Source organism: Aphelocoma coerulescens (assembly GCF_041296385.1).
Source record: "Aphelocoma coerulescens isolate FSJ_1873_10779 chromosome W unlocalized genomic scaffold, UR_Acoe_1.0 ChrW_unloc_scaf_3, whole genome shotgun sequence".
In the NCBI taxonomy this organism is placed as follows: domain Eukaryota; kingdom Metazoa; phylum Chordata; class Aves; order Passeriformes; family Corvidae; genus Aphelocoma; species Aphelocoma coerulescens.
This window is the reverse complement of record NW_027184082.1, coordinates 3,145,378-3,170,482: the sequence shown is the minus strand read 5'-3', so window position 1 is coordinate 3,170,482 and position 25,105 is coordinate 3,145,378. Positions and strand designations below refer to the sequence as shown.

General features: G+C 48.9%; 1 protein-coding gene across 1 annotated transcript; it reads right to left on the bottom strand.

The window, feature by feature from the left end:
* Positions 1 to 498: 498 nt before the first annotated feature.
* On the bottom strand, positions 499 to 24,927 carry LOC138102856 (uncharacterized). The gene is made up of 4 exons (XM_069000608.1): positions 24,701 to 24,927; positions 24,199 to 24,329; positions 820 to 1,891; positions 499 to 607 (listed from the first exon to the last, which is right to left on the bottom strand). The coding sequence occupies exons 1-4, from the start codon at positions 24,925 to 24,927 to the stop codon at positions 499 to 501; spliced, it is 1,539 nt and encodes a 512-aa protein (XP_068856709.1).
* Between the last annotated feature and the right edge of the window lie 178 nt (positions 24,928 to 25,105).

Genomic DNA, 25,105 nt, shown 5'->3' with positions numbered 1-25,105 from the left:
ATCACTGGCTTGATGCCCTCTTTGGCACCCAGGGGGAGGGGGTATTGTTTCACATTAGTTACTTTGCTGAATGGTAGGGAGGGTGTGGCTTTGAGCAGTCTGATGTTAAAACGTGGTGTGCCAAAAGACCACAGAAGACCCTCTGAGTCCTCCCACTGCCTCCCAACGAGGGCATTCATCCCTAATAAATTGGTTGGGATATTTCCAATCACCATATTAATAGAGAGTTGATTTTCTTCCCCAGGTAAAATGAGCTTAACTAGGGCTACATTCATAGATTCTGTTGTTCCTAAGGCATTTAAAACACAATATCGGTTCTTTGTTGGGACAATTCCACATCTCTGGGCATCTTTCTTTGTCAGCGCAGAAATTTGTGCCCCAGTGTCAATCAGAAAAGTTACAGGTGCCCGTTTAGGGCCTGTAATAGCTGTGATCATTATATCTCCTTTTTTATTTTTAGTGAGCCTTCTCAGGTATACCCATGCTCCGTCTCTTCGCTCACTGACAAGAGACGGAGGGTCTAGTTTCCCTGGTTTTGAGGGAGAGGTTGTTTTGGCTCACTGCACAGACTTTGAGGGAGTGGTTGGTCTGACTCACTGCCCAGATTCTGAGGGAGGAGGGGTGCACTGGGTTGAACTGATGGATTTGGTAGAACGGGTTTTCGGCAGTGCCAGTTAGACACTACTCAATTTATCAAGGGGTAAGCCATCCATCACATCTCTGGGGACCCCCTTTTTGATGCCTAATAACCACCAATGCTGACGGTTAGAGATCTGTTTTACATTCTCTGGCTTTTCGCTATGAGGAGCCCGAATGTACCTGACACCTTTTGTTTTGTCTAATTTTTCTTCTGGAATTTTTATAGGTCCATATTTTCTACTGTAATTAATCAGATCTTTTGCAACTTCACTCCATGTCCAAACTTTGCGATCACGGGCAGGTGAATTCGATTGTGAACCTGGCGGCTGAGAGGGGGTCGAATAGGGAGTAAACCCAGGATCGGTAGATCCAGTTTGGTCGCTTGGGTTTCCAAGGAATCTATCCAGCCTTTCTACGGGACCTACAGCTGCTATGGTTTTTTGAAGGGCAATTGCTGTAGGTTTGAGTGATTCTGGAAGGCCTCGAATTAAAGGGGTCATCAGTGCAGGCTTAACAGGTAATTGCATGGGGGATTCATATCCAGGAGTTAATTTTCTTTCATGGATCATTTGCAAACAGGCAGCTTTGTGGACACTTTCTAGGAGTTGATCGGGGGTACCAATTATAGCTAAAGGGTCTCCCCTTTCTAAAGGATTGAGTCCCCCAGTCCAGAAGGCTGTGCGCTGAGTCAGGGACCACGTGCCACGTTTGTCTCCTGTTGTCAAGAAAACTCCATGTCCCCAGTATCCACTGGCTTCCTGTTCAGTTAATTGAATTTGGTCTCCTCTGGTGAGAGACACTCGGAAGACATATTCTGTCTCAGATTCGTGGGGAAGCCGCCCATACTCCTTTTTTAATCTAGCCAATTCAACAGCAGTGTATGGTATTTGTTTAGTGGTGATATGCGGTTCAAAATCTTCATCATTGATATAATTATATTCAGTTTTAATCAGAGGTCTCACACGAGGGCAGCAGTTTTCTCCACAATTTTTTACTAGTATTAGTTCTTTTTGGGGGTATATTTGGTCAATGTGAGGAGTTTCCTTTTCCTCTGTCTCTTTTGGTGAGTCGGCATTTTTCGAATTTCTAAAATATTCCTCTTTTAAAGCAGCCTCTAGCAAATGATTTTTATTCTTTTCTTCATCTAATTGTTTCTGTAAAATTTCCACTAGGCTTTGAAGGGAATCTATGATCGCTTTCTCTTCAGTACATTGCTTTAAGCGATGATCTATAGCTGCCGCAAGGCATGCCCCTAAAACAGAGCAGATTATGGTTTTATTTCGGCCAAATTTAAATCTAGTCTCATGTTGTAAAGAACATACTCTATCAGTCACATAATCCAAATTAAACCAGCTATTTTGAGCCCATTCTTCCCCTCCCGGAGAGGGCCGGGCATTATGTTTTGCTAGCAGAGCATAAAACGCAGCTTTAACTTTTGCACTGGGGTTTTCAGTCATTTTATGACAGGATCAAAACCACCACAAGGAGGTAAAGTTAATTACACACTGCGACACACACACAGCTTCGCTGTGTCTCCCTTCACTTCCCTGGGTGGGTGAAGAGACCAAATCTGCTTGGGAGGTACTCCTTAAGTTACTTATGGTTGTCTCTTCACTACACCAAGCAGTCCAAATTCATGCACACACCAAAAAACACAGTTCCCCCTTTTACACTAAGAGATCCTTTGCGAAAAATCTGAAGACAGAGCCCTCAACTGAGTATGGGGTGCTTTTTACCTAGGCGTGTGCAGTTTGCGGGAAATTCGAGTCACCCCCCTTGCTTTCTAGACACCGCTCACCCCTTTTGGGGTGTCGGGCTAGGTGCGACTGGAGCGAAACGTCCTTCCCCTATTACAGACTACACACAACCTTGCAACCCCTTCTGTCTGTCAGATCCTGTCCATGACGCCAGTTTAATGTCACGATCCGCTAATGCAAGCGGGGGTCGTGATGGTTCGTTTATCGATCTCAGAGTGTAAAAAGGACACAAGAAATTTCAGTTTAAATCAAAACAGTGCACCTTTATTAAGTGCCCACAACACAGTAATGCAATAGAAGAGAGAGAGAGAGAGAGAGAGAGAGAAACATAAAGTAGGGAGGAAGAAAAAGAGGGGGGGGGGGGGGGCAATAGCTACGAAAGGATGAGACGAAGTCCTCGTGGTCTTCTGCCAATAGATTTGTCTTCTTTCCGTGGGGGAGATCTCTCTGACTAGGTTATTTCAGAAAGTCCCTTTATAGTCCTTTTCAGAAGTGAGGGGCAACTGGCCAAGAGGTTGGGAAATTTACAGCCATTGTTGTGGAGTCCGTTGCTTTGGGAAACAGGTACAGGACAGACGCAAAAGACGGGTGTGCAGGACAGGTGTGCAGGACAGGTCATTCCTTTCCGCTTCAGCGCAGTCCTTCCCGCCTGGGCAGCAAGAACGGCGCAGTCCATTGTTACCTGCACTAATTTTCCTCAGGAATGCATACCAGTTCCCAGCGGGCACACCCGTAGGCAACACTCGGCAGACATCCCACCTCAGCTAGGCCAGGACTCCTGTGCTCAGTCTCTGTTCTCGGCGATGATCGTGAGGCAGATGAGGGATCTTTGGACTGTCTCTTACATATGGTCTCCACACAAAACCCCCCTGTAACTATTCCTGAAAAGACCTGCCTTGCTAAATTAGTGCCTTTTAAGTCTTGTGTCCCCAGGATAGAACAACAAACTCACAAAGATAGCGGCAGTGGATCTATGGGACTTCCGCACGCCTTCTGGACTGCAGACATCTCTGACCAAAGGCCACAGATGACATGTACCCTGATCCTGCCGAACGCCCATCCGCCCTGGACTCAGCTTCGAGGTTTGATTGATACGGCTGCTGATGTAACTATCATCTCCTTCTCTGCGTGGCCTCCCTCATGACCTTTAGCCCCAGTGGGATCGGTTATGGCAGGATTTGGAGGAACCACACAGAGCTATTTAAGCGAACGGCCTGTGGTGGTGAAGGATTCAGAGGGGCACAGAGCTGCAATTAGGCCTTATGTTACTACCATTTCCCTTAACCTTTGGGGACGGGATGTGTTGGCAGCTTGGGCCGTACAGATTGGAACAAATTTTTAGCAGGGGTCCCTGTGCGCAAGGGCGCACAGTATCCTACACTGCCTTTGCAGTGGCTGACTAGCACACCAATCCGAGTCAGGCTCTGCTTAGTTGAATTAAGGGCTGTCATCATGGCTATTCAATGATTCTCACAGGAACCTTTGAATTTGGTTACTGAAGCCGTCTAGCAAAAGCATTGTATACAATCAATCACCTTACAGTACCACAAAATTCAAATAATCCTGTTATTCTGAATCATTTTCTCTCATTGCAGTCTTCAGGCAAGAAGCAAATGCCCCGGGCAAAAGCCTGGGTATGGAATTTACTCACTAACCAGTGGGAAGGCCCGAATGAGCTTATCATTTGGGGTTGTGGGTATGCCTGTGTTTCCACAGATACTGGGGTACGGTGCCTACCTTCAAAATGCGTTCACCCTGCCCTACGGCACCAGAGGAAGAACAGGCAACCTCCAAATGATGACCAGAACGCCAACCATCCAAATGGCCACCAGAATGTAGATCATCAGCCTAATGACTCTTCTGATGATGACCAGGATGTCAACCATCAGGCAGATGGTCCTTCTACAAGCAGAGACTGGGATGGTCCTTCTACAAGCAGAGACTGAACTTTACATTTCTTGTTATGGAGTCAGATAGTTAAAGCCTTAAGGACATATTTAGAATTAATAACTGATGTAGATTTCTATTTAGGATTAATAGTAGAGTTGTTCTCTTATCAAACAAAAAGGGGGAATTGTAGATTAAAAAATGCTGCAAGCAAGGATTTTCTTGCTATTTTCCAAGTCCATGCGAGACTGTTCTCTCTCACAGAAGAGGTAGCAGAGTATGTAAACAACCAAACCACCTGCAACCTTGAAAAGTCTTGTTTATGGTATAGTAGAAAAATATTTTGACAATGGATGTTTTAGGATTTTAGCCAATCACCCCCAAGGGGTGGCTGATCCTTTGTCCAATTAGACTATGAAGAAAAAAGTCTATAAAAGAGTTTGTAAAATAATTAAATAAATCAATCTTGCTGCACAACTCCTGCCTGCTGGATCTTCTCTCCTCCTCCTCCCTATGGCTTTGGGACATGGTGATATACCCTAGGGCCTAGGCCTGAGGTAATAATTGATCAACCCAGATTGGTGTTTCTGTTAACCATTTTAATTTTAGGCTTGGCTGCGCTTCAATGGCCACTGCTAAAAACCCTCAGTAGTGAGACAGAAACCCGTCTGTCTCAGTGCATCCCGTCCCAACAGCCAGATTGTTGTATTCATCATGTAGGGTTTCACCAGAGCACAAACATGTGCTTCTTCCTCAATCCACACTGTTAAGAGGGTTTTACTAACTCCAGTCATTCGCACACCCCCTACCCCCATAACCGGTGTTTCCAGAATATTCAGAGGCCATGTTGCAGGCCATGCAAATGAGAGAACAATGGTTACATCTGACCCCATGTCCAACAATGCGGCTGTTGTTGACAGGGTTCCTCCATCGGGGTACTGAAAAGTATTGGGTTTAATCGGTTTCTCTCTCGATAATGGCAACATAAACATTACCTCAGGGGTTCCCATCCACCCAAAACCTCCATCCCCCCTTTGCATGACATCTTGTCTAGGGACCTGGGCTTTGAAAGGAACTAAATGAGCCAATCATGTACTTTTTGGAATGTGGATAGGTGGCCTCAATGTTTGTACCATTATCCCAATATTGCCCAAGTAATCTGCATCAATTAGTCCAGGCAAGACAAAAAATGCCTTGCTTTGATGTGGATGATCTCCCTATCAGCAGGGCACTAAGCCCATACCCCAAAGGCCCGTTCACCGTTGATGGAAGGACCTGTACATCAGTGTTTTGCAGGGTTATTTCTATTGCTGTTGCCAAGTCCACTCCGGCGCTTCCTGCTGTTGCTGAGTTGAGGATATCCAGGCAGTCGCCTGGTTGTGGGGGAACATTTGTTGTTGAGCGTCCCCCTTTTGCGCTCAGTCCCACTTTTCCCAACGGCATTCCGTCTCTTTTGTACCTCAATCTGTTTTCACTGGCCCGGTGCCCAAATTTATCACATCTATTGTAGTTTCCTGAGAAACCAGTAGATGTTGCTGTTACCTTACTTTCCTTTGCAGCTTTGTCTCGGCAACACGCCTTGTAATGGCCAGGTTTGCAGCAGTTAAAACATCTCTGGTTAGAATCACCTTTTCCTTGTTGGATCGGGGCTTAAGGGCAACTGCCATTGCTTCTGCTAGGTAAATGGCTTTTTCCTCTGAAGTTCCAACCCTGGAACAAGCTTCAACCATGTCCACCAAAGTGGCAGATCGAGGCAAGGTTTGCAAGATCCTCTTACAGGTAGGGTTAGCATTTTCCACAGCCAATTGCATTTCCAAGGCAGTTTTTACATCTGGGCACATTCCCGGAACTCGATCAAGTGCACTTTTAAAGCAATCTCTGAAACTCATGAATATTGGGGTCCGGGGGGAGGGGACCCTGGGGTAGAGGCATGGCCTACTGGGTTTCCCTACTCCCTGGTCAATCTTGTTCCCCATTGGTGTTTTTGTGTTCCTCTGCCTGGGAAAGACCCTGGTGGTCCCCTGATTGCTCAGTTCTTGGGCAGTCCCCTGGCCATGTGGCTGGAAAATAAAGATCTCTGAAACATCTATCAATAATCTATCAAGAATAATTCTTTCCACGGGCCTCGCTGTCTATACATGTTGCAGAAATCCCTGCTGCAACACATGAAAGTGCCTTTTGCCTCCTGCTTAATGGTTGTATAGGATGGTGACGGAAGTCCCATGTCTGGGACAGCACGGAATGCCTCCCATGCGAGCTGCTGAGACTGTTGCAAAATTGCTGTATGTAAACGTGCTTGAGTTTGTGGATCAGTAAAAGCCCCTTTCCCCAACATCATGTCTAGGGTGACAAACTGCCGAGGGTCCCCTTGAGGAAGCTCAAGATTTTCAACCACGGCAGCATCTATATGCCTTTCCCAGTCCGCTTGCCATAGCAGTCTCTGTGTGGGTTTTAAAAAGATTTCTGCCAGCTTTCTACAGTCAAACGGAGTCATTAAACCACTAGTAAAAATATGGTCCAGCAAGGTTTGCACGTACGGGTTAGTTAATCCATACTGCATCACAGCTTTTTGCCCTTCTCGGACGAGCTTCCAATCCAGTCCCACCCACCGGTGTTGTTTTGGATTACCGGTGGCAGCTATTACCGGGAACGCCTGTGGAATAAACTCACCCTCGATCAAAGTTTCCCGTATAATTCCCTGCCACAGCTGAGCAGGACTGTTGGAAACAGGGCGGCTCAGGGAACCGCGGTCAGGACTTTTTTCTGCTCTGGGCTTTGAGCCGGGGGATCAGTCATTCTTCGCATTCCTTGGCTCCGGTCTAACTTTTGTCCTGGCTGGAATTTCCCTTCTTCCCCTTCTTCCCCTTCTCGCTCCCGCGGTTCTCCCCCCTTCTCTGTTCGCCAAAGTGTTTCCTCGGCAGGAGTCACAGGGTCGACGGACCCCCCATCAGGGCCACCCCCGCCGGGGACCCGGGCCTCCCAATCCCCGTTGCCAACACGGTCCGAAAACTCGGCACCGCGATACACTGATTTAGCAGTTGATTCAGTATTCTTTCTCCCTTCCACCAACAGTAGCGGTTTTTGTTTTTCTCTTTGTCCTGCCACCTATACTCTTCAAAGCATCGAAAACGCTCTGCCTTTGAATACCCTCCATTTGCATTTGAATCCCCGCTCTGACTAAGCCGCGGCGAATCAGACGGCGATGGGGATAGTGGGGGATACACACGCTCCCCCAATGCTACTCTTAACTCTTCAGGAGACACCACGGGACACCTGGTAGGCAGTTCTGGTGGTTGCGGAGAGGATAGCTCATCCACTTCCATTTTCTCTGGTTCTGGCGCGGGCTGTAGAGCCTGTAACTCTGTCTCGGCGGGCACAGAAGGTAGGGAAGGTATAACTGGGTCTACTCCCCCAAAGAATTCTCGTGCGTACGTCTGAAAGGCAGCCGCGGGACCGCCTGGCTCTAGACGGGCTGCTGCCCCTCCCACAGCTGTTTTTTCTGCCTCTATTTGCCTTAGGGCCATTATTATTAATTTCCATAGCGTACTAAGCCCCTTAGTCTCTTTTAATCCATCGCTCACGGCATCCCAGAGAGCGATTCCCAGCCTTTCCCACTCAAGAGTGCGGAGAACACTCCCATGGGTGGCAAAAAATCCTCTCTCCCGAACCCATCTGTTGGGGTTTTAAGTGCTCTCCTGGTATTTTTTTTCTGTTAAAGGAATTTTGCCCATACATGTTGCCAGGGGGACAAATGGCTAGGTACTTAAGAAAAACAAAAGAGCTGGCTGCTCTTTTTGTTTCACCTGGGTGTGTGGGCAGTTCGGTCTCTGGCATTCGGACAGTTCGGACAGAGAGGGAGTCTGCTTTCTTCGGCTGCTTTTACTTTCTGCTGGAGAAGATCCGGGATCCCAAGCCCACCTTCCCTGCCGCGCTCGGAGACGGGCCGTGGCCACCCTGCCCCACCGTTGCTTTGAGCCTTCGCTACGTTGTAGCCGTGCTCGCCCTGCCTGTCTAGACCTCCAGGGGAGTTCCCCGTTTGGATACATCACGTCTGCCACCCGGGATTTGTGTTCGTCCCTGCCGTTCCAGCCTGCTGTTCCAACCTGCTGTTCCTGAGGGTCCGGCCGGACACCGGGATCGGCCGCCCAGGGGTTTGAAAAGCTTCTTTGTTCCATCCCTCCCCAGGATCCCAGGCCACCAGAGCCACGTGCTCTCCGAGCTCCCTCCGGAGCTCCCCCTGCAGCCACGGGGGACCCATCGCACCTGCCCTGCTCACCGGAAGCCGCACGGGCCTCTGCCGGCTGCAAGCAGAACTGCACCCAAGGGGAAAGGGGCTGACAGCTGAGAAGGCTGGAACTGGGTTTGTGATTGTTTGCTGTTACTGCCATAGTTATTGTTGTTTGTTTGACTGGTTATACACATATAAATATATAATAGTAAAGAACTGTTATTCCTATTTCCCACATCTTTGCCTAAAAGCCCTTGATTTTAAAATTATAGTAACTCAGAGGGAAGGGGGTTGCATCTGCCATTCCAAGGGAGGCTTCTGCCTTCCTTAGCAGACACCTGTCTTTCAAACCAAGACAGATCTTGGTTCCCAACCGTGAGGCCTGAGGGCATTAAGAGAGGTGAAAAAGGAATAACAGTTCCTGGATAACTTAATTTTGTGTGCTGGATATAGGAAACTTGTTAGGCAGCACTATGTGGTCTAGTTTACCCTGGTTCGGGTGGCACGTGGTCGTGGCTATATTCTTCCCCTTTGCAGCTCCTTACCTAAACAGGGGTCCTCTGACTAAGGCTACCATGGCTGTTATCCAGTTTGCACTATGGGTCGAGAAGATGAGGAATTCATGGGTTTTTAACTTCCTCCGGAATGTGGGCACGTGGATGAACGGCTATCACACACTAAGTGCATGTTTTTGGGGTTATGTTAAAAATGGTACCTTCTGTGAGGAAATGACACTAGGAGAAGTTTTCTCCCAACCCCTCAACCAGTTCTTTGGGCCCACCCCATCAATTTTCGAAGGGTTTAGATTCCCTCTGAGTACTAACCAACTGGTGCTGGTAGGCCTACTCTATTTAGCACTCAGGGATAAGTTGAGATTGGTTTGTATAATTACCCAGACACTGGCCCCAGAGACTAGAGATCCTACTCCAGAGCCTGATCCAGCCCCAGAACCTGACACGGCCCCAGACACTAGAGATCCTACCCCAGAGCCTGACCCTGCCCCACAGCCTGATACCGCCCAACAGCCCACCTCAGAAATGGACTACCCGAACTGGGTGGGGGTACTGGTGAAGGGGATGCAGGAGATATGCCAGGAGATGGGCCAGGTGCGCCAGGGGATATGCAAAGTGCTAAGGGAATACACCTCCTCAGCTAGTGAAAAACCCTCTCCCTGCCCCAAAGAGGGTGAGTCCGATGGTGCAGCAGTGGAACCCACGGATGTTACGACCATCCAGGTTTCAGCTGAACCACAAGGGCAACCACAGCCAGCAGCAGTCGCCCCTGTGCAAAGGAGGAAGTATAAGACCAAATCAGCACGACCAGTTAATGATGATGGGGAACCAGGGCCCTCACAACCAGCAGAAGAGCCAGAAATCATCACTGAGTCCCTGTCATATGACAGTCTCCGTGGTATGCGAAAAGACATTGTGTGAAGGGGGCGTGAGCCTTATACAACCTGGCTGCTTCGGGTTTGGTACCTTATGGGCACAGGTGTGCAACTGGATAGTGGTGAGGCAAGGTATCTGGGATCGTTGACCCAGGACCCAGGTGTGGACCAGATATTTGTAAAGGGAGCCAGGGCCCCTTTCTCTCTGGGAGTGGCACTTAACGAGTGTGAGAGTGATGCCATGAAGATTTTTGCCTTTTCTTTTATACCCCTGTTATACCTTTTTACAACTTCTGTATTCCTAGTGCTCTTTCCCTACATTCTTGGACTTGTTTGTTATGCTAAGAGACTAAACATTTTGGAAGCTTTGTAGCTAGAGATCAGTGTGCCCCAGACCCCAAGGTTCTCTCCAGAACACATTCTGTAAACTAATATAGAACCATCCAGGGGAAGGTTCCTTGGGGAGGGGGGCTCACTTGAGCCTCTCATTGGGGAATCTTTGATAGATATGCTAATTAGTAAAACCTATAATGATACACCCAACGTTGGGGAGGGGACACATAGAGGGACTAAGCGGAGTGCATCTCGATGTATATGACCTGGACGTGTACACCTAAGGATCCTTAAAATAAACACAAAGGTAAAATCTCTTTTCCCCTTTTAACCGTGCATGACTCTTGATTTTAAGACGAGGAAAAGGCATCAAGAAAAAGGTTCGTTCACAAAGACAGAATGCAAGAGTACCATCATAGAATGCAGTGGAAGACATTTGAGGAAGGGATCCAACAGCTAAGAGAGGTGGCAGTATTAGAGATACTCTTTGGGAGGGATGGACAGCATGATAATGACCCCAATAAGGTCAGGTGCACAGGACAGATGTTGTGGAACCTGGCAAAGCTAGGGCCATCGCAATACACCACCTTCGTTGCAACGATTGATGCTGACAATAACCAAGAAAAAGTGGGCTCTGTTTCCAACAAGCTCAGGAATTATGACAGTATGGTCAATGGTCCGCTGAAAGCTCATGTCTCTGCTGTGGTCCAGGACCTTAAAGAGTAGATGAAGGAGAGGAGGGAGGAGATGAGGAAGATCAGTGTGGCACCAGTGCAAGTCACAGGCCCCCAAGTCAGAGCCCGTCATCCCCCTGTTAGAGAGACAGGGTACACCCCATGAGCTGAGCTGTGGTTTTTCCTGTGTGAGCATGGGGAAGACATGAGAAGGTGGGATGGGAAACCCACCTCTGTCCTGGCAGCACGGGTGCGTGAACTCAAGGAGGGAGGCACTAACCGAGGGGGTTCTGCTAAGGTGAAAGTAGCCTCAGCCTCCCGTGACCGAGCTGCCAGGTATTACAGAAGGGAGGATGATATGTCGGATCCCCTTGAAGGGACCACGAGCATGTACCCCCAGGGAAAGAATGATAGCCAGGGCTAGAGGGGTCCTGCCTCTAGCCAGGAAGAGGCACGGGAGAACAGCGTTTTCTGGACGGTGTGCATCTGATGGCCTGGCACATCAGAGCCACAAAAATATGATGCATTGGTTGATACTGGGGCACAGTGTACTTTAATGCCATCAGGACATGTGGGGGCAGAACCTGTCTCCATCGCTGGGGTGACCGGGGGATCACAGCAGTTGACCCTTTTGGAAGCTGAGGTGAGCCAGACTGGGAAGGAGTGGCAAAAGCATCCGATCCTGACCTGCCCCGAGGCCCCGTGTATTCTGGGCATAGACTTCCTCCAGAACGGCTATTACAAAGACCCAAAGGGACTCAGGTGGGCTTTTGGGACCACTGCTGTGGAGGCAGAGGGCATTAGGCAATTGAACACCCTGCCTGGACTATGAGACAATCCTTCTGCAGTTGGGCTCCTGAAAGTGGAAGAGCAACGAGTGCCAATTGGCACCTCGACAGTGCACCGCCAGAGGTATCAGACAAATCAAGATGCTGTGATCCCCATCCACAAGATGATCCATTAGCTGGAGAGCCAAGGGGTGGTCAGCAAGACCCACTCACCCTTCAATAGTCCCATTTGGCCTGTGTGCAAATCGGAAGGAGAATGGAGATTGACTGTGGACTATCGTGGCTTGAATGAAGTGACTCCACCATTGAGCGCTGCTGTGCCGGACATGTTGGAGCTCCAGTAGGAGCTGGAGTCCAAAGCAGCGAAGTGGTGCACCACTATTGACATTGCCAATGCATTTTTCTCCATTCCTCTGGCAGCAGAGTGCAGGCCTCAGTTTGCCTTCACCTGGAGGGGTGTGCAGTACACTTGGAACCGGCTGCCCCAGGGGTGGAAGCACAGTCCCACCATCTGCCATGGACTGATCCAGACTGCACTGGAAAAGGGTGAGGCCCCAGAACATCTGCAGTACATTGATGACATCATTGTGTGGGGGAACACCGCGACAGAAGTGTTTGAGAAAGGAGAGACAATCATCCAAATTCTCCTGGAAGCTGGATTTGCCATCAAGAAGAGCAAAGTCAAGGGACCTGCCCGACAGATCCAGTTCCTGGGAGTGAAATGGCAAGATGGACAATGTCAGATTCCGACCATGGTCATCAATAAGATCACAGCAGTGTCTCCACCGACCAACAAGAAGGAAACACAAGCTTTCCTAGGTGCCATAGGTTTCTGGAGAATGCACATTCCAGAGAATAGCCTGATCGTGAGCCCTCTCTACCTGTTTACCCAAAAGAAGTACGTGCTCTACTCTCAGCCGGGAACCATGGCCTGTCCTGGAGCCTCTGGCAGAAGGTGACTGCTGAGACTCAGGGCCGACCACTGGGATTCTGGAGCCGAAGCTACAGAGGGTCCAAAGCCAACTACACCCCAACAGAGAAGGAAATCTTGGCAGCCTATGAAGGAGTCCAAGCCGCCTCAGAGGTAATCGGCACAGAGGCACAACTCCTCCTGGCACCCCGACTACTGGTTCTGAAGGTGATGTTCAAGGGAAAGGTTCCTTCCACGCATCACGCCACCGACGCTACTTGGAGCAAATGGATCGTCCTCATCACGCAGTGTGCCTGAATTGGAAACCCAAGTCGCCCTGGGATCTTGGAAATAATTACGAACTGGCCGGAAGGTGAGACTTTTGGGTTATCTTCTGAAGAAGAAAAGGAGCAGGTGACACGTACCGAAGAAGCCCCACCATATAACAAGCTACCTGAGATTGAAAGACAACACCCCCTCTTCACTGATGGTTCCGGCTAGCCAGAAATGGAAAGCCGCTGTATGGAGCCCCACATGACAAGTTGCACAGGCTACTGAAGGAGAAGGTGGATCAAGCCAATTTGCTGATCTCAAAGCCATCCAATTAGAACTAGACATAGCTGAAAGAGAGAAGTGGCCAAAGCTCTACCTCTACACTGATTCATGGATGGCAGCCAATGCTCTATGGGGTCGGCTGGAAAGGTGGAAGAAGGCAAACTGGCAGCGCAGAGGAAAACCAATCTGGGCTGCTGAGGAGTGGAAAGGCATTGCCACTCGGGTAGAGAAGCTATCCATGAAGGCCCGTCATGTAGATGCTCATGTCCCCAAGGGCCGGGCTAACGAAGAACATCATAACAACAAACAGGTTGATCAGGCTGCAAAGATAGAGGTGTCCCAGATAGACTTGGATTGGCAACATAAAGGAGAGTTGTTCCTAGCTCAATGGGCCCATGATGCCTCAGGCCATCAGGGCAGAGATGCCCCCTATAAACGGGCACGAGATCAAGGGGTGGATCTGACCATGGACAGTATCTCCCAGGTGATCCATGATTGTGAGACATGTGCTGCGATCAAGCAGGCCAAGCGGGTGAAGCCCCTGTGGTATGGTGGGCGGTGGTCCAAATACAAGTATGGGGAGGCCTGGCAGATTGATTACATCACACTGCCTCAAATATGCCAAGGCAAGTGCTATGTGCTCACAATGGTTGGAGCCAAAACTGGATGGCTGAAGACCTACCCTGTGCCTCACGCTACAGGCCGAAACACCATCCTGGGCCTTGAAAAGCAAGTCCTTTGGAGGCATGTTACCCCTGAGAGAATCTAGCCTGATAATGGGACTCATTTCAAGAACGGCCTTATAAACACCTGGGCTAGAGAACATGAGATTGAGTGGGTGTACCACATCCCTTACTATTACCGCAGGCCTGTGCCCTAAGGTATATCACCGTGTCCCGCAGCCATAGGGAGGAGGAGGAGAGAAGATCCAGCAGGCAGGAATTGTGCAGCAAGATTGATTCCTTTAATTATTTTACAAACTCTTTTATAGACTTTTTTCTTCATAGTCTAATTGGACAAAGGATCAGCCACCCCTTGGGGTGATTGGCTAAAATCCTAAAACATCCATTGTCAAAATATTTTTCTACTATACCATAAACAAGACTTTTCAAGGTTGCAGGTGGCTTGGGTGTTTACATACTCTGCTACCTCTTCTGTGAGAGAGAACAGTCTCTCACGGACTTGGAAAATAGCAAGAAAATCCTTGCTTGCAGCATTTTTTAATCTACAATTTCCCCTTTTTGTTTGATAAGAGAACAACTCTACTATTAATCCTAAATAGAAATCTACATCAGTTATTAATTCTAAATATGTCCTTAAGGCTTTAACTATCTGACTCCATAACAAGAAATGTAAAGTTCAGTCTCTGCTTGTAGAAGGACCATCCCAGTCTCTGCTTGTAGAAGGACCATCTGCCTGATGGTTGACATCCTGGTCATCATCAGAAGAGTCATTAGGCTGATGATCTACATTCTGGTGGCCATTTGGATGGTTGGCATTCTGGTCATCATTTGGAGGTTGCCTGTTCTTCCTCTGGTGCTGTAGGTCAGGGCGAACACATTTTGAAGGTAGCCACCGTATCCCAGTATCTGTGGAAACGCAAGCATACCCATGACCCCAAACGATAAGCTCATTTGGGCCTTCCCACTGGTTAGTGAGTAAATTCCTTACTCAGACTTTTGCCCGGGGCAGTTGTGTCTTGCCTGCAGACTGCAATGAGAGAAAATGATTCAGAATAACAGGATTATTTGAATTTTGTGGTACTGTAAGGTGATTGATTGTATACAAAGCTTTTGCTAGTCGGCTCTGTGGGGTTTCTCCATGCATTCCCCTTTTCTGTTTGTCCAAAACACGCTTCAAGGTACCATGACAATGGCTTGGCCAGTAGGAGAATGTGGGATACCAAAGGCATGGTCTCCTTTCCATAGGTGTAAAAACTGCCACGTCTTCTCCAAGGCGTAGGCAGGACCATTATCGGTTTTCACAGAAGCTGGCACGCCCAGGACTGAGAATGCCAATTTCCAATGGGCAATGACATCACGGCCCTTCTCTCCAGTGTGAGCAGTAGCCCACATAGCCGAGGAGGAAGTGTCAATAGACACGTGCACATATTTCAGCCAACCAAATTCTGGGATGTGAGTTACATCCGTTTGCCAAATCTGCAAGGCTTTTAGCCCTCTGGGGTTTTCCCCCGCTGGCAAAGGCACAGCGACTCCGTGACAGTCAGCACAAGCGCTGACAATGTCGTGCGCTTCGGTTGGCATTAAATGAAACTGCTTCTGCAGGGTATGTGCACTTTGATGGAAGAAACCGTGCGATGCCTTTGCTTGTGCAGTTTTGTCAGGCTGAGGCCCTACCCATGCAGGGTTTGCCAGCATGTCAGCCCTGGCATTGCCTTCTGTTAGAAAACCTGGTAAATCGGTGTGGCTTTGAATGTGCAGAATGTAATACGGATGCACTCGAACCTGAATTGCAGACCACAAGGTTTGCATGAGTGAAAACAGAGCCGCATTGTTCACCTCCTTCAGAAGTGAACAATCTAAGCGTTGGGTTATATCTGCTACATAATCAGTCAGTAACCATATTTGAAGGTTCCTGTGAGAATCGCTGAAAAGCCATGGTAACAGCCCTTAATTCGACTAACTGAGCAGAGCCTGACTTGTGGCCTTCCAGCACCTGCCATTCCGATCCCTCCTTTCAGGTAACGATGGCTTTCCCTGTTTTCCCAGAACCATCCATAAAGACGGTGGGTCCTTGCACTGGCACTCAGCCATTTCTTGACCGCAAGGAAAGCACGGTCGATTTTGCCAACTACAGTAATTTATGACTGGGCAAATGGTAAGTGATCTTCCATACAGTAATGAGTATTTTAGACCAAACCACTACAGCCCTGAAAAGTTTTGCAGCGCGCTTTGCAAAGGAGCACTATGGATAAGGCTCCACTCAAAGTATTCCTTTGAGATCGGAATGACAATTAATGCAGGATCCGCAGCCATCAGTTGCAAACACCATTGACGGCATTTGATTATCAGAGAAGCGACCAATTCAAACACTGTGGTCACAGTCCTTTTTGGCTGGTGAGGCAAAAAGACCCATTCTAGAATATGCAAAGGATCAGGCCATTGAGCATTCCACTGGCCAATGATACCTGTAGGATGGAGGTCTGGAATAGTAATGAAAACAGTGATAGCAATGCAGGGATCCACTCGATAAACCTGATGAGCGGAAACAGCCCGTTGGACCTCTTGCAGCGCTTGTCGCGCTTCCGGAGTCAACTTGCAAGGTGAATTCGGATCGGGATCCCCTTTTAATGTATTAAAAAGTGGTGAAAGTTACTTTGGGGTTAGACCTAGATAAGGTCGTAACCAATTGATGACACCCAACAGCTTCTGAGCATCACTCAAGGTTTTAATTGAATCTGGGAATTGCACCTCTTGGCGTTGGATAGTTTGGTCCAAGATTTTCACTCCTAAATATTTCCAAGGAGGATGCTGTTGAACTTTCTCCGGAGCTACCTCTAATCCATAGGCATGCAGAGCAGCGAGCAGCTGAGGCTGTATTCTCAGCATCTTGTCCAGAGTGGATGCTGTCACCAGGATATCATCCATGTAGTGGTAGCAGCGTGCATCAGGAAACTGCTTGCGAACTCCGGCTAAAGCTTGGGCAACATACCACTGACAGATAATTGGGCTGTTCCTCATCCCTTGAGGGAGGACCTTCTATTGGTATCTCTTAGCAAGTTCAGCATTGTTAATGGCAGGCACAGTAAAGGCAAATTTTGGTTTGTCATCAGGATGCAAAGGAATTGTGAAAAAGCAATCCTTTAAATCAATGATCAGGATGTCCCACCCCGTAGGAATCATGGTGGGAGAGGGCATGCCAGGCTGCAAAGCCCCCATACCTTCCATTACTGCAATAATTTTCCACAGGTCCTGCAAAAATCTCCATTTCCCTGATTTCTTCTTAATTACGAAAACAGGAGTGTTCCAGGGGCTAGTAGAAGGTTCAAGGTGCCCCTGTTGTAACTGTTCCTGAACCAGCTGATGAAGGGCGTCTAACTTCTCTTTTGGTAGGGGCCACTGCGGCTCAAAGATTGGTGTGTTAGTCAACCACCGCAAAGGCAGTGTAGAATACTGTGCGCCCTTACGCACAGTGACCCCTGCTAAAAATTTGTCCCAATCCGTACGCCCCAAGCTGCCAACACGTCCCGTGCCCAAAGGTAAAGAGAAGTAGTAGTAACATAAGGCCTAATCATAGCTGTGTGCCCCTCTGAGTCCTTCACCACCACAGGCCGTTCGCTTAAATAGCTCCGTGAAGTTCCTCCTACTCCTGCGATGGCCGATCCCGCCGGGGCTAAAGGCCATGAGGGAGGCCACGCAGAGAAGGAGATGATAGTTACATCAGCACCCGTATCAATCAAACCTCAAAGCTGAGTCCAGGGCGGACGGGCGTTCGGCAGGATCAGGGTACATGTCATCTGTGGCCTTTGGTCAGAGATGTCTGCAGTCCAGAAGGCGTGCGGAAGTCCCGTAGATCCACTGCCGCTATCTTTGTGAGTTTGTTGTTCTATCCTGGGGACACAAGACTTAAAAGGCACTAATTTAGCAAGGCAGGTCTTTTCAGGAATAGTTACAGGGGGTTTTTGTGTGGAGACCATAGCGCAAATCTGACCTTTAAAGTCCGAATCAATGACTCCTGAGTGCACTAAGATTCCTTGATGGGCAACATCAGGTTTTCCCACTAGCATCGCACTGGATCCCTGGGCTAAGGGTCCATATGCATCCAAGGGAACCTTATAAATACCGCTAGAGTCTAAGACGACTGCAGCTGCGGTGTGGACATCAAAACAGTCTGACCCCTGGGTGCCGTCTCTAGGGTGGCGGGGTAGGCCTGTGCCTGTACCTGTGCCACTATCTGGGGGAGCGACTGCATCGGAGAGCAATTCCCCCTCCTTGCACCCCGGCAGAAGTTTCTCGACAAAGGCCGAGCATTGGCATGAGTCTGGGATCTACAGTAGTACAAACAATGCCCTGGCATGCCACACCTCTTGCACTGGGGGATCGGTGTGTTCTCTTTTTGTCTCGGCTTAGGTTGCTTCCGTTTTTTCACCTGTTTTGGTTCATGACCAGAAGATGTGTGACCAGGCTGCAGGAACGCACGCAAAGCAGACCTTTTCTGGTTCCCAGATCCCACCTTAGCACAGGCTTTGACCATGTCTGTTACCTCAGGATCCCCTGGTAAGGCATCTATGATCTTTCTGCACTCCTTGTTTGCGTTATCTCTCACTAACTGCCTTAACAACAACTGTCTTAACCCGTCATCCTCAACCTGCTTCTCGAGAGAAGCAGCAACTTTCTCTACAAAAGAGAAGAATGACTCTGATTTCCCTTGAACTATTTCAGTATATCGATTTCTAGGCGCAGACAACTCTATAGTTTTCAACAGGGCAGCCATGCCAACCTGCTGTGCTTGCTGTAGTACACGAGAAGACAAAGTGCCCTGTAGACTGGGATCAGAGAAGGGACCAGTCCCCATCAAAGCATCCATTCCTGCTGTCTGTCTAGGATCAGCAGCCGGGAGCTGCATATTCCCTAATGCAGCCTTGTTGACCAGCTTTCTCCAGGTTTTCTCAAAAACTATAAATTGTACAGGTTGAAATAGAATTTGACCTGTGTCTGATATCAAATGGAGCAAGTAAATCTGTATTTATCACCCTTATTATCTGCATGACCTCAGCAGAACCTAGCCCATATTGTGCCACCTTGGATGGCAGATCCTGGGCGACTTTCCAAGCAATCACCTCATGCTTATCACGCTCGCCTGAATTTGGGACAGCCTTATGCACTGGGAAAGCTTGGATCTCCCCTTTTGGGGAAGCACTACCATCCTGAACTTCTGGCACAGCCTGTGGATGAAGTGTAACAGCTTCTTGGTTACCCCCAGAATCCTCAAATCTATTTGGCATTCCAAGTGTTTCCAATAACCTCCAGTCACCCTCCTCCAATGCTCGCATTTTAACTGACTCTGAGAAGCGATTATAATGGTTCGGATGCACTGTTACCGTGCAGTCCTGAAAGGTCCAGGGGCGAGACTGGCGCAGCCTTTTCCTTCGCCGTGCAGCAACAGCCGCCTGACGACCTTGGGCCAGAACCTCATCTGCCTCACTTCCCGATGATGAGTCATCAGGCAAAGGCAACTCTGAGACGCTGGGAGTGAACAGAGGTGGACGGAGAGGGGCACTTTGGCTAGGTTGGCATGGGGCAGAACAGACAGCACAGACTGCAGTTGCTTCCTCCGTCTCTGGGGCTACAGCCGCGTCTGGCGCCAGGCTCATCTCTTGCTCCACGACAGCGTTTGGGTTTTCCCGTGGCAGCGCTACTTCTGGGTTCACCGCCGGCTGCGCTGCTTCTTGGTTTGGAGACACGGCTCCCACAGGAGGCCCGGGAGGCTCGGGCCCAGTCCACTTCGCACGGCAGGTTGCCTCTGTTATCTGAAACAGCTGTTTTTGCAGGTGAGCAATTCTCCCAGCTGCCGGGATAGGTTCGGTAACTCTGTCAGCAAAGGCAGATGCTGTATTAAAAGGTCGATGGCTGGGTTCTGCAGCGGTGCAGAACAGTCCAGTGCCAAGGAGGTTAGTGGACCACACCCAGGCAGTCTCGGTGCAGTCACACCTGGTGCTACGCCGGCTAAGAAGTTAGATCCAGGTGATTTTGGCTCTCTTGGTGCATATGCAAAAGGGCTAGGAGCCGCTCTGGGGGCTCTGGAGCTCCCCCTGCAGCCGCGGGGGACCCATCGCACCTGTCCTGCTCACCGGGAGCTGCATGGGCCTCTGCCGGCTGCAAGCAGAACTGCACCCAAGGGGAAAGGGGCTGACAGCTGAGAAGGCTGGAACTGGGTTTGTGATTGTTTGCTGTTACTGCCATAGTTATTGTTGTTTGACTGGTTATGCACATATAAATATATAATAGTAAAGAACTGTTATTCCAATTTCCCACATCTTTGCCTAAAAGCCCCTTGATTTCAAAATTATAATAACTCAGAGGGAAGGGGATTTCATCTGCCATTCCAAGGGAGGTTTCTGCCTTCCTTAGCAGACACCTGTCTTTCAAACCAAGGCACCATCTTAACAATCTTTTCAAGACCTCCGGGTCATACTTAATATCTCTCTTGAAGAGAATATGCTGGAGGACCCTGAACTCGGCCTATTCCTCTTTTGACAGACTCTTCTGCATCCTCCAATCCCCAGCCACTCACCTCTTTGGGTGCACCCACTGCAGCGTACGTTTTCCGGAGTTCTTTTCCCAGGAGCTTTCTTCGGCTCCCCGAACTCCAACGGAGCCGTCCTCCCACTCCCCCCGCCGTGGTCCAGCCATGGAAGGCTCCAACAGGGGCCTCCCGCTTTTTCACTCCACAGAACCCCCTTCAGAATCCAAAAGGTCCAGTCTGCTTCATTATCACAGTGTTTATCACGTCGCGAGGTCACCAGCATGCGGGAGCTCAGGACTTCTGAACAATGACTGATTTCGCAGGAGCCATTTATTGTTTATATTACACTCTGCTTATGCATTTTGCAATTACTGTACATGCAATCACGCATTACTTGATTGGTCCCTCTATCTTATCCACACACTCTGCACACACTTTTCAGAAAATATGATTGGTTCTAGTCCAGTGGGCACAGTCCTTCTTTATCTATTTCTTGCTGTCTTGGTGTCCTGCTTCTCAGCTTCTTCTTTCCCAATTTAGTGCAGTTTACATTTCATTAACCTTGATGAATTCCTGAGGGCTCTGATAAGAATAACTGAAGATGGTTTGACTGGGGCACACTAACAGGGTTCAAATACATTACAACACATCCACAAGATGATCCGTGAGCTAGAGAGTCAAGGGGTGGTCAGCAAGACCCACTCACCCTTCAGTAGTCCCATCTGGCCTGTGCACAAGTCTGACAGAGAATGGAGATTGACTGTGGACTATCGTGGCTTGAATGAAGTGACTCCACCATTTAGCGCTGCTGTGCCGGACATGTTGGAGCTCCAGTAGGAGCTGGAGTGCAAAGCAGCGAAGTGGTATGCCACTATTGACATTGCCAATGCATTTTTCTCCATTCCTCTGGCAGCAGAGTGCAGGCCTCAGTTTGCCTTCACCTGCAGGGGCGTGCAGTACACTTGGAATCGGCTGCCCCAGGGGTGGAAGCACAGTCCCACCATCTGCCATGGACTGATCCAGACTGCACTGGAAAAGGGTGAGGCTCCAGAACATCTGCAATACATCGATGACATCATTGAGTGGGGAAACACAGCAAAGGAAGTATTTGAGAAAGGAGAGACAATCATCCAGATTCTCCTGGAAGCTGGCTTTGCCATCAAAAGGAGCAAAGTCAAGGGACCTGCCCGAGAGATCCAGTTCCTGGGAGTAAAGTGGCAAGATGGACGACGTCAGATTCCCACTGAGGTCATAAATAAGATCACAGCAGTGTCTCCACCGACCAACAAGAAGGAAACACAAGCTTTCCAAGGTGCCATAGGTTTTTGGAGGATGCATATTCCTGAGTACAGCCCTATTGTGAGTCCTCTCTACCTGGTTACCTGCAAAAAGAACAATTTGCACTGGAGCTCTGAACAGCAGCAAGCCTTCATCCAGATCAAGCAGGAGATTGCTCATGCTGTAGCCCTGGGCCCAGTCAGGACAGGACCAGAAGTGAAGAACATGCTCGACTCTGCAGCCGGGAACAATGGTCTGTCCGGGAGCCTTAGGGAGAAGGTGCCTGGTGAGACTCGGGGCCGACCACTGGGATTCTGGAGCCGAAGCTACAGAGGGTCTGAAGCCAACTACACCCCAACAGAGAAGGAAATCTTGGCAGCCTATGAAGGAGTCCAAGCCGCCTCAGAGGTAATCGGCACAGAGGCACAACTCCTCCTGGCACCCCGACTACTGGTTCTGAAGGTGATGTTCAAGGGAAAGGTTCCTTCCACGCATCACGCCACCGACACTACTTGGAACAAATGGATTTCCCTCATCTCGCAGCACACCCGAATTGGAAACCCAAGTCGCCCTGGGATCTTGGAAATAATTATGAACTGGCCGGAAGGTGAGACTTTTGGGTTATCTTCTGAAAAAGGAGCAAGTGACACGTACCGAGGAAGCCCCACCAAACAACAATCTACCAGAGACTGAAAGACAACACGCCCTCTTCACTGATGGTTCCTGCCTAATTGTAGGTGCTAGGTGGAAATTGAAAGCTGCTGTATGGAGCCCCACATGACAAGTTGGACAAGCTACCAAGGGAGAGGGTGGATCGAGCCAACTCGCTATACTCAAAGCCATCCAATTAGCCCTGTACATTGCTGAAAGAGAGAAGTGCCCAAAGCTCTACCTCTACACTGACTCATGGATGGTAGACAATGTCAAAAATAGGTTAGAAACTGTTTGTAGGGCCTAAGTATGGTTTTATACTTTTTCCTGGGAACCACTTCAGGCCAGATGGTAGCTGGACACAGGCGTAGCCTCTCCCCCAGGTAATTAATTGGAAAGGCCCAGAGACCTGGTGTGATTCTGGGTCCTTCACCAGCACTGGTGGCTTCTCTGTGAGTTTAGCTTGGGTTGAATTTGAGAAGTGGCAGAGTACTGGGGGGGTCAGGCGCTGATGATGTACCATTTAGGAAGTTAATGGCATAGAGAGCCTTACACAGTCTTTCAACAGGAGACAAGATTTCTGTTTCCGTTGCTGATTGAGGACTCTTTTGAGGGTTTGGTGGGTCCTTTCTACAATGGATTGTCCTGTGGGATTGCTAGGTATGCCTGTCTTGTGTTTTATCCCCCATTGGTTGAAGAAATCTTTTAACTTACGAGAGGTGTAGGCAGGCCCATTATCTGTTTTGATTTCTTCAGGGACTCCCAGGGTGGCAAAGGCAAGGAGAAAATGCTTGATGACGTGGACAGCATTTTCTCCTGCATGGGCTGACGCAGACACTGCCCCAGAAAATGTGTCAACTGACACGTGCACATATTTGGATCTCCCAAAGGATGGGAAGTGGGTTACATCAGTTTGCCACAATTGGCAGCTGTTCAGACCACGGGGGTTGACTCCAGTGCCCATAGAGGGTATTTGGTAGTTCTGGCAGTTCGGGCACGTTGCAATGATCGCTTTTGCTTGATCTTTTGAAAGCTTGAACATTCTGACGAGGGCAGGAATATTTTGGTGAAAAAATGCATGTGACAACTTCGCCTGGGCAAAGATGTCAGGGATGTTTGCAGTCTCTGCTGGCATGGCCAGTGCATCTGCTCTCCTGTTCCCTTCGGCAATGGGACCAGGGAGGTCAGTGTGTGACCTCACATGCATAATGTAGTAAGGCTGTTTTCTGTGCGAGATTAAATGAATCAATGTAGAAACCAATTGGTATAATTTTTGGTTGGAGACCTCCTTTAGAAAAGCATGTTCAGCCCTCATAGCTATGCCAGCGACATAAGCCGAATCTGTGACCAAATTAAAAGGTTTGTCTTTAAACTTCTCAAAGGCTCTGACAACAGCTGCTAATTCAGCAATCTGTGGAGATCCCTCTACTATTTGGATATCAGATTCCCATTTTTGGGTATTGGGTTGCCTCAATGTCATGACAGACCGATGGGATGAGCCACACCCATCGGTAAAGACGGTCAGAGCTTTGAGAGGTTTTCTACTTTGGATTAATTTTGGAATCAATTTAAAAGCTGCATCACGGTAGAAAAATCTATGTTTTGGCATGTGAATGGAAATTTGGCCTGTGTAGCTATCTAGGGTGAACTGGAGGCTCTCATTGGTCTGGAGCAACTGCTTTAGATCTTCAGTGGTCAATGGCAAGTATATGCATGTGAACTCACCCCCTGCAAGAGAGCGGAGACGAGTTCTGGCCTTTTTTATTAAATGTGCCATTACTTCTTGGAAGGTGGTTAATGTCTTTGTAGGTTGATTGCTTATGAAGACCCATTCAAGTATCAGCAGAGGGTCTCTGAGTTTAGGGTCCCATTGGAAGATCAGTCCGTGTAAAAGGGGAGCCTTACCCAAAACTGCAAACTGGAGAGGCAGGCTGGGTTCAATGTGATGGGCTTGGCATGAAGACAGGGCTTCCTGGACTTTGGTGATGGTATCTTGGGCTTCAGGTGTGAGGGCACGTGGAGAGTCCAAGTCTCCGCTGCCCGGAGGAGGTTGAAGAGGGGAGTGAGGTCATGTGTTGTGACTCCCAGTAGGGGGTGTATCCAATTTATGGATCCACACAAGCTGTGTAGGTCCCTTAGGGTTTTGGGATCCTCTTTGATGGCGAGTTGCTAGGGTATGATGGTTCTCTCACGGATCTGGAGGCCAAGGTAAGTCCATGGGCTGGAGTGCTGCACTTTGTCCTCACAAAACTTGAACCCTGCTTCTTCTATGGCTTCAATTGTCTTTTTAAGAGTTCTGTCCAAGTAAGTTTTTTCTGATGCACAGATTAGGATGTCATCCATATAGTGGTAAATGATTGCTTCCGGGAACAGGCTCCTGATGGGGGAAAGAATGTGGGCGACGTACCACTGGCAGATGGTCGGGCTGTTCTTCATGCCTTGTGGGAGGACGAGCCAGTGGTGTCTTCTGAGTGGGGTTTGTTCATTAAGAGAGGGGATGGAGAAGGCGAACCGTGGTGCATCCTGAGGATGGAGCAGGATGTTAAAGAAGCAGTCTTTTATGTCGATGATGGCAAGCATCCAGTCTCGGTGCAGCATCGATGGTGATGGCAGGCCGGGTTGGAGGGGGCCCATGTCTTCAATGACCTCATTGATCTTTCATAGGTCCTGGAGTAGTCTCCATTTGACCTTGCCAGGCTTTTTCAGCACAAAGACGGGAATTCCAAGGGCTTGTGGTTTCGGTGATGTGACCTTTGGCGAGTTGCTCTTCCACCAGGGCTTCCAGAGCGCTGAGTTTTTCTTTTTCAAGGGG

What these genes read in the sequence shown, in the direction of transcription:
- LOC138102856 (XM_069000608.1), bottom strand. Translation starts at nt 24,927, where the DNA reads ATGGGCCCCCTCCAACCCGGCCTGCCATCACCATCGATGCTGCACCGA. An exon ending in AGCCCGACCATCTGCCAGTG is followed by an intron (nt 24,330 to 24,700) that starts GTACGTCGCCCA and finishes TCCTCCGGGCAG; the next exon opens with CGGAGACTTGGACTCTCCAC. An exon ending in TCTCCAGTTTGCAGTTTTGG is followed by an intron (nt 1,892 to 24,198) that starts GTAAGGCTCCCC and finishes GCTCTGTTTTAG; the next exon opens with GGGCATGCCTTGCGGCAGCT.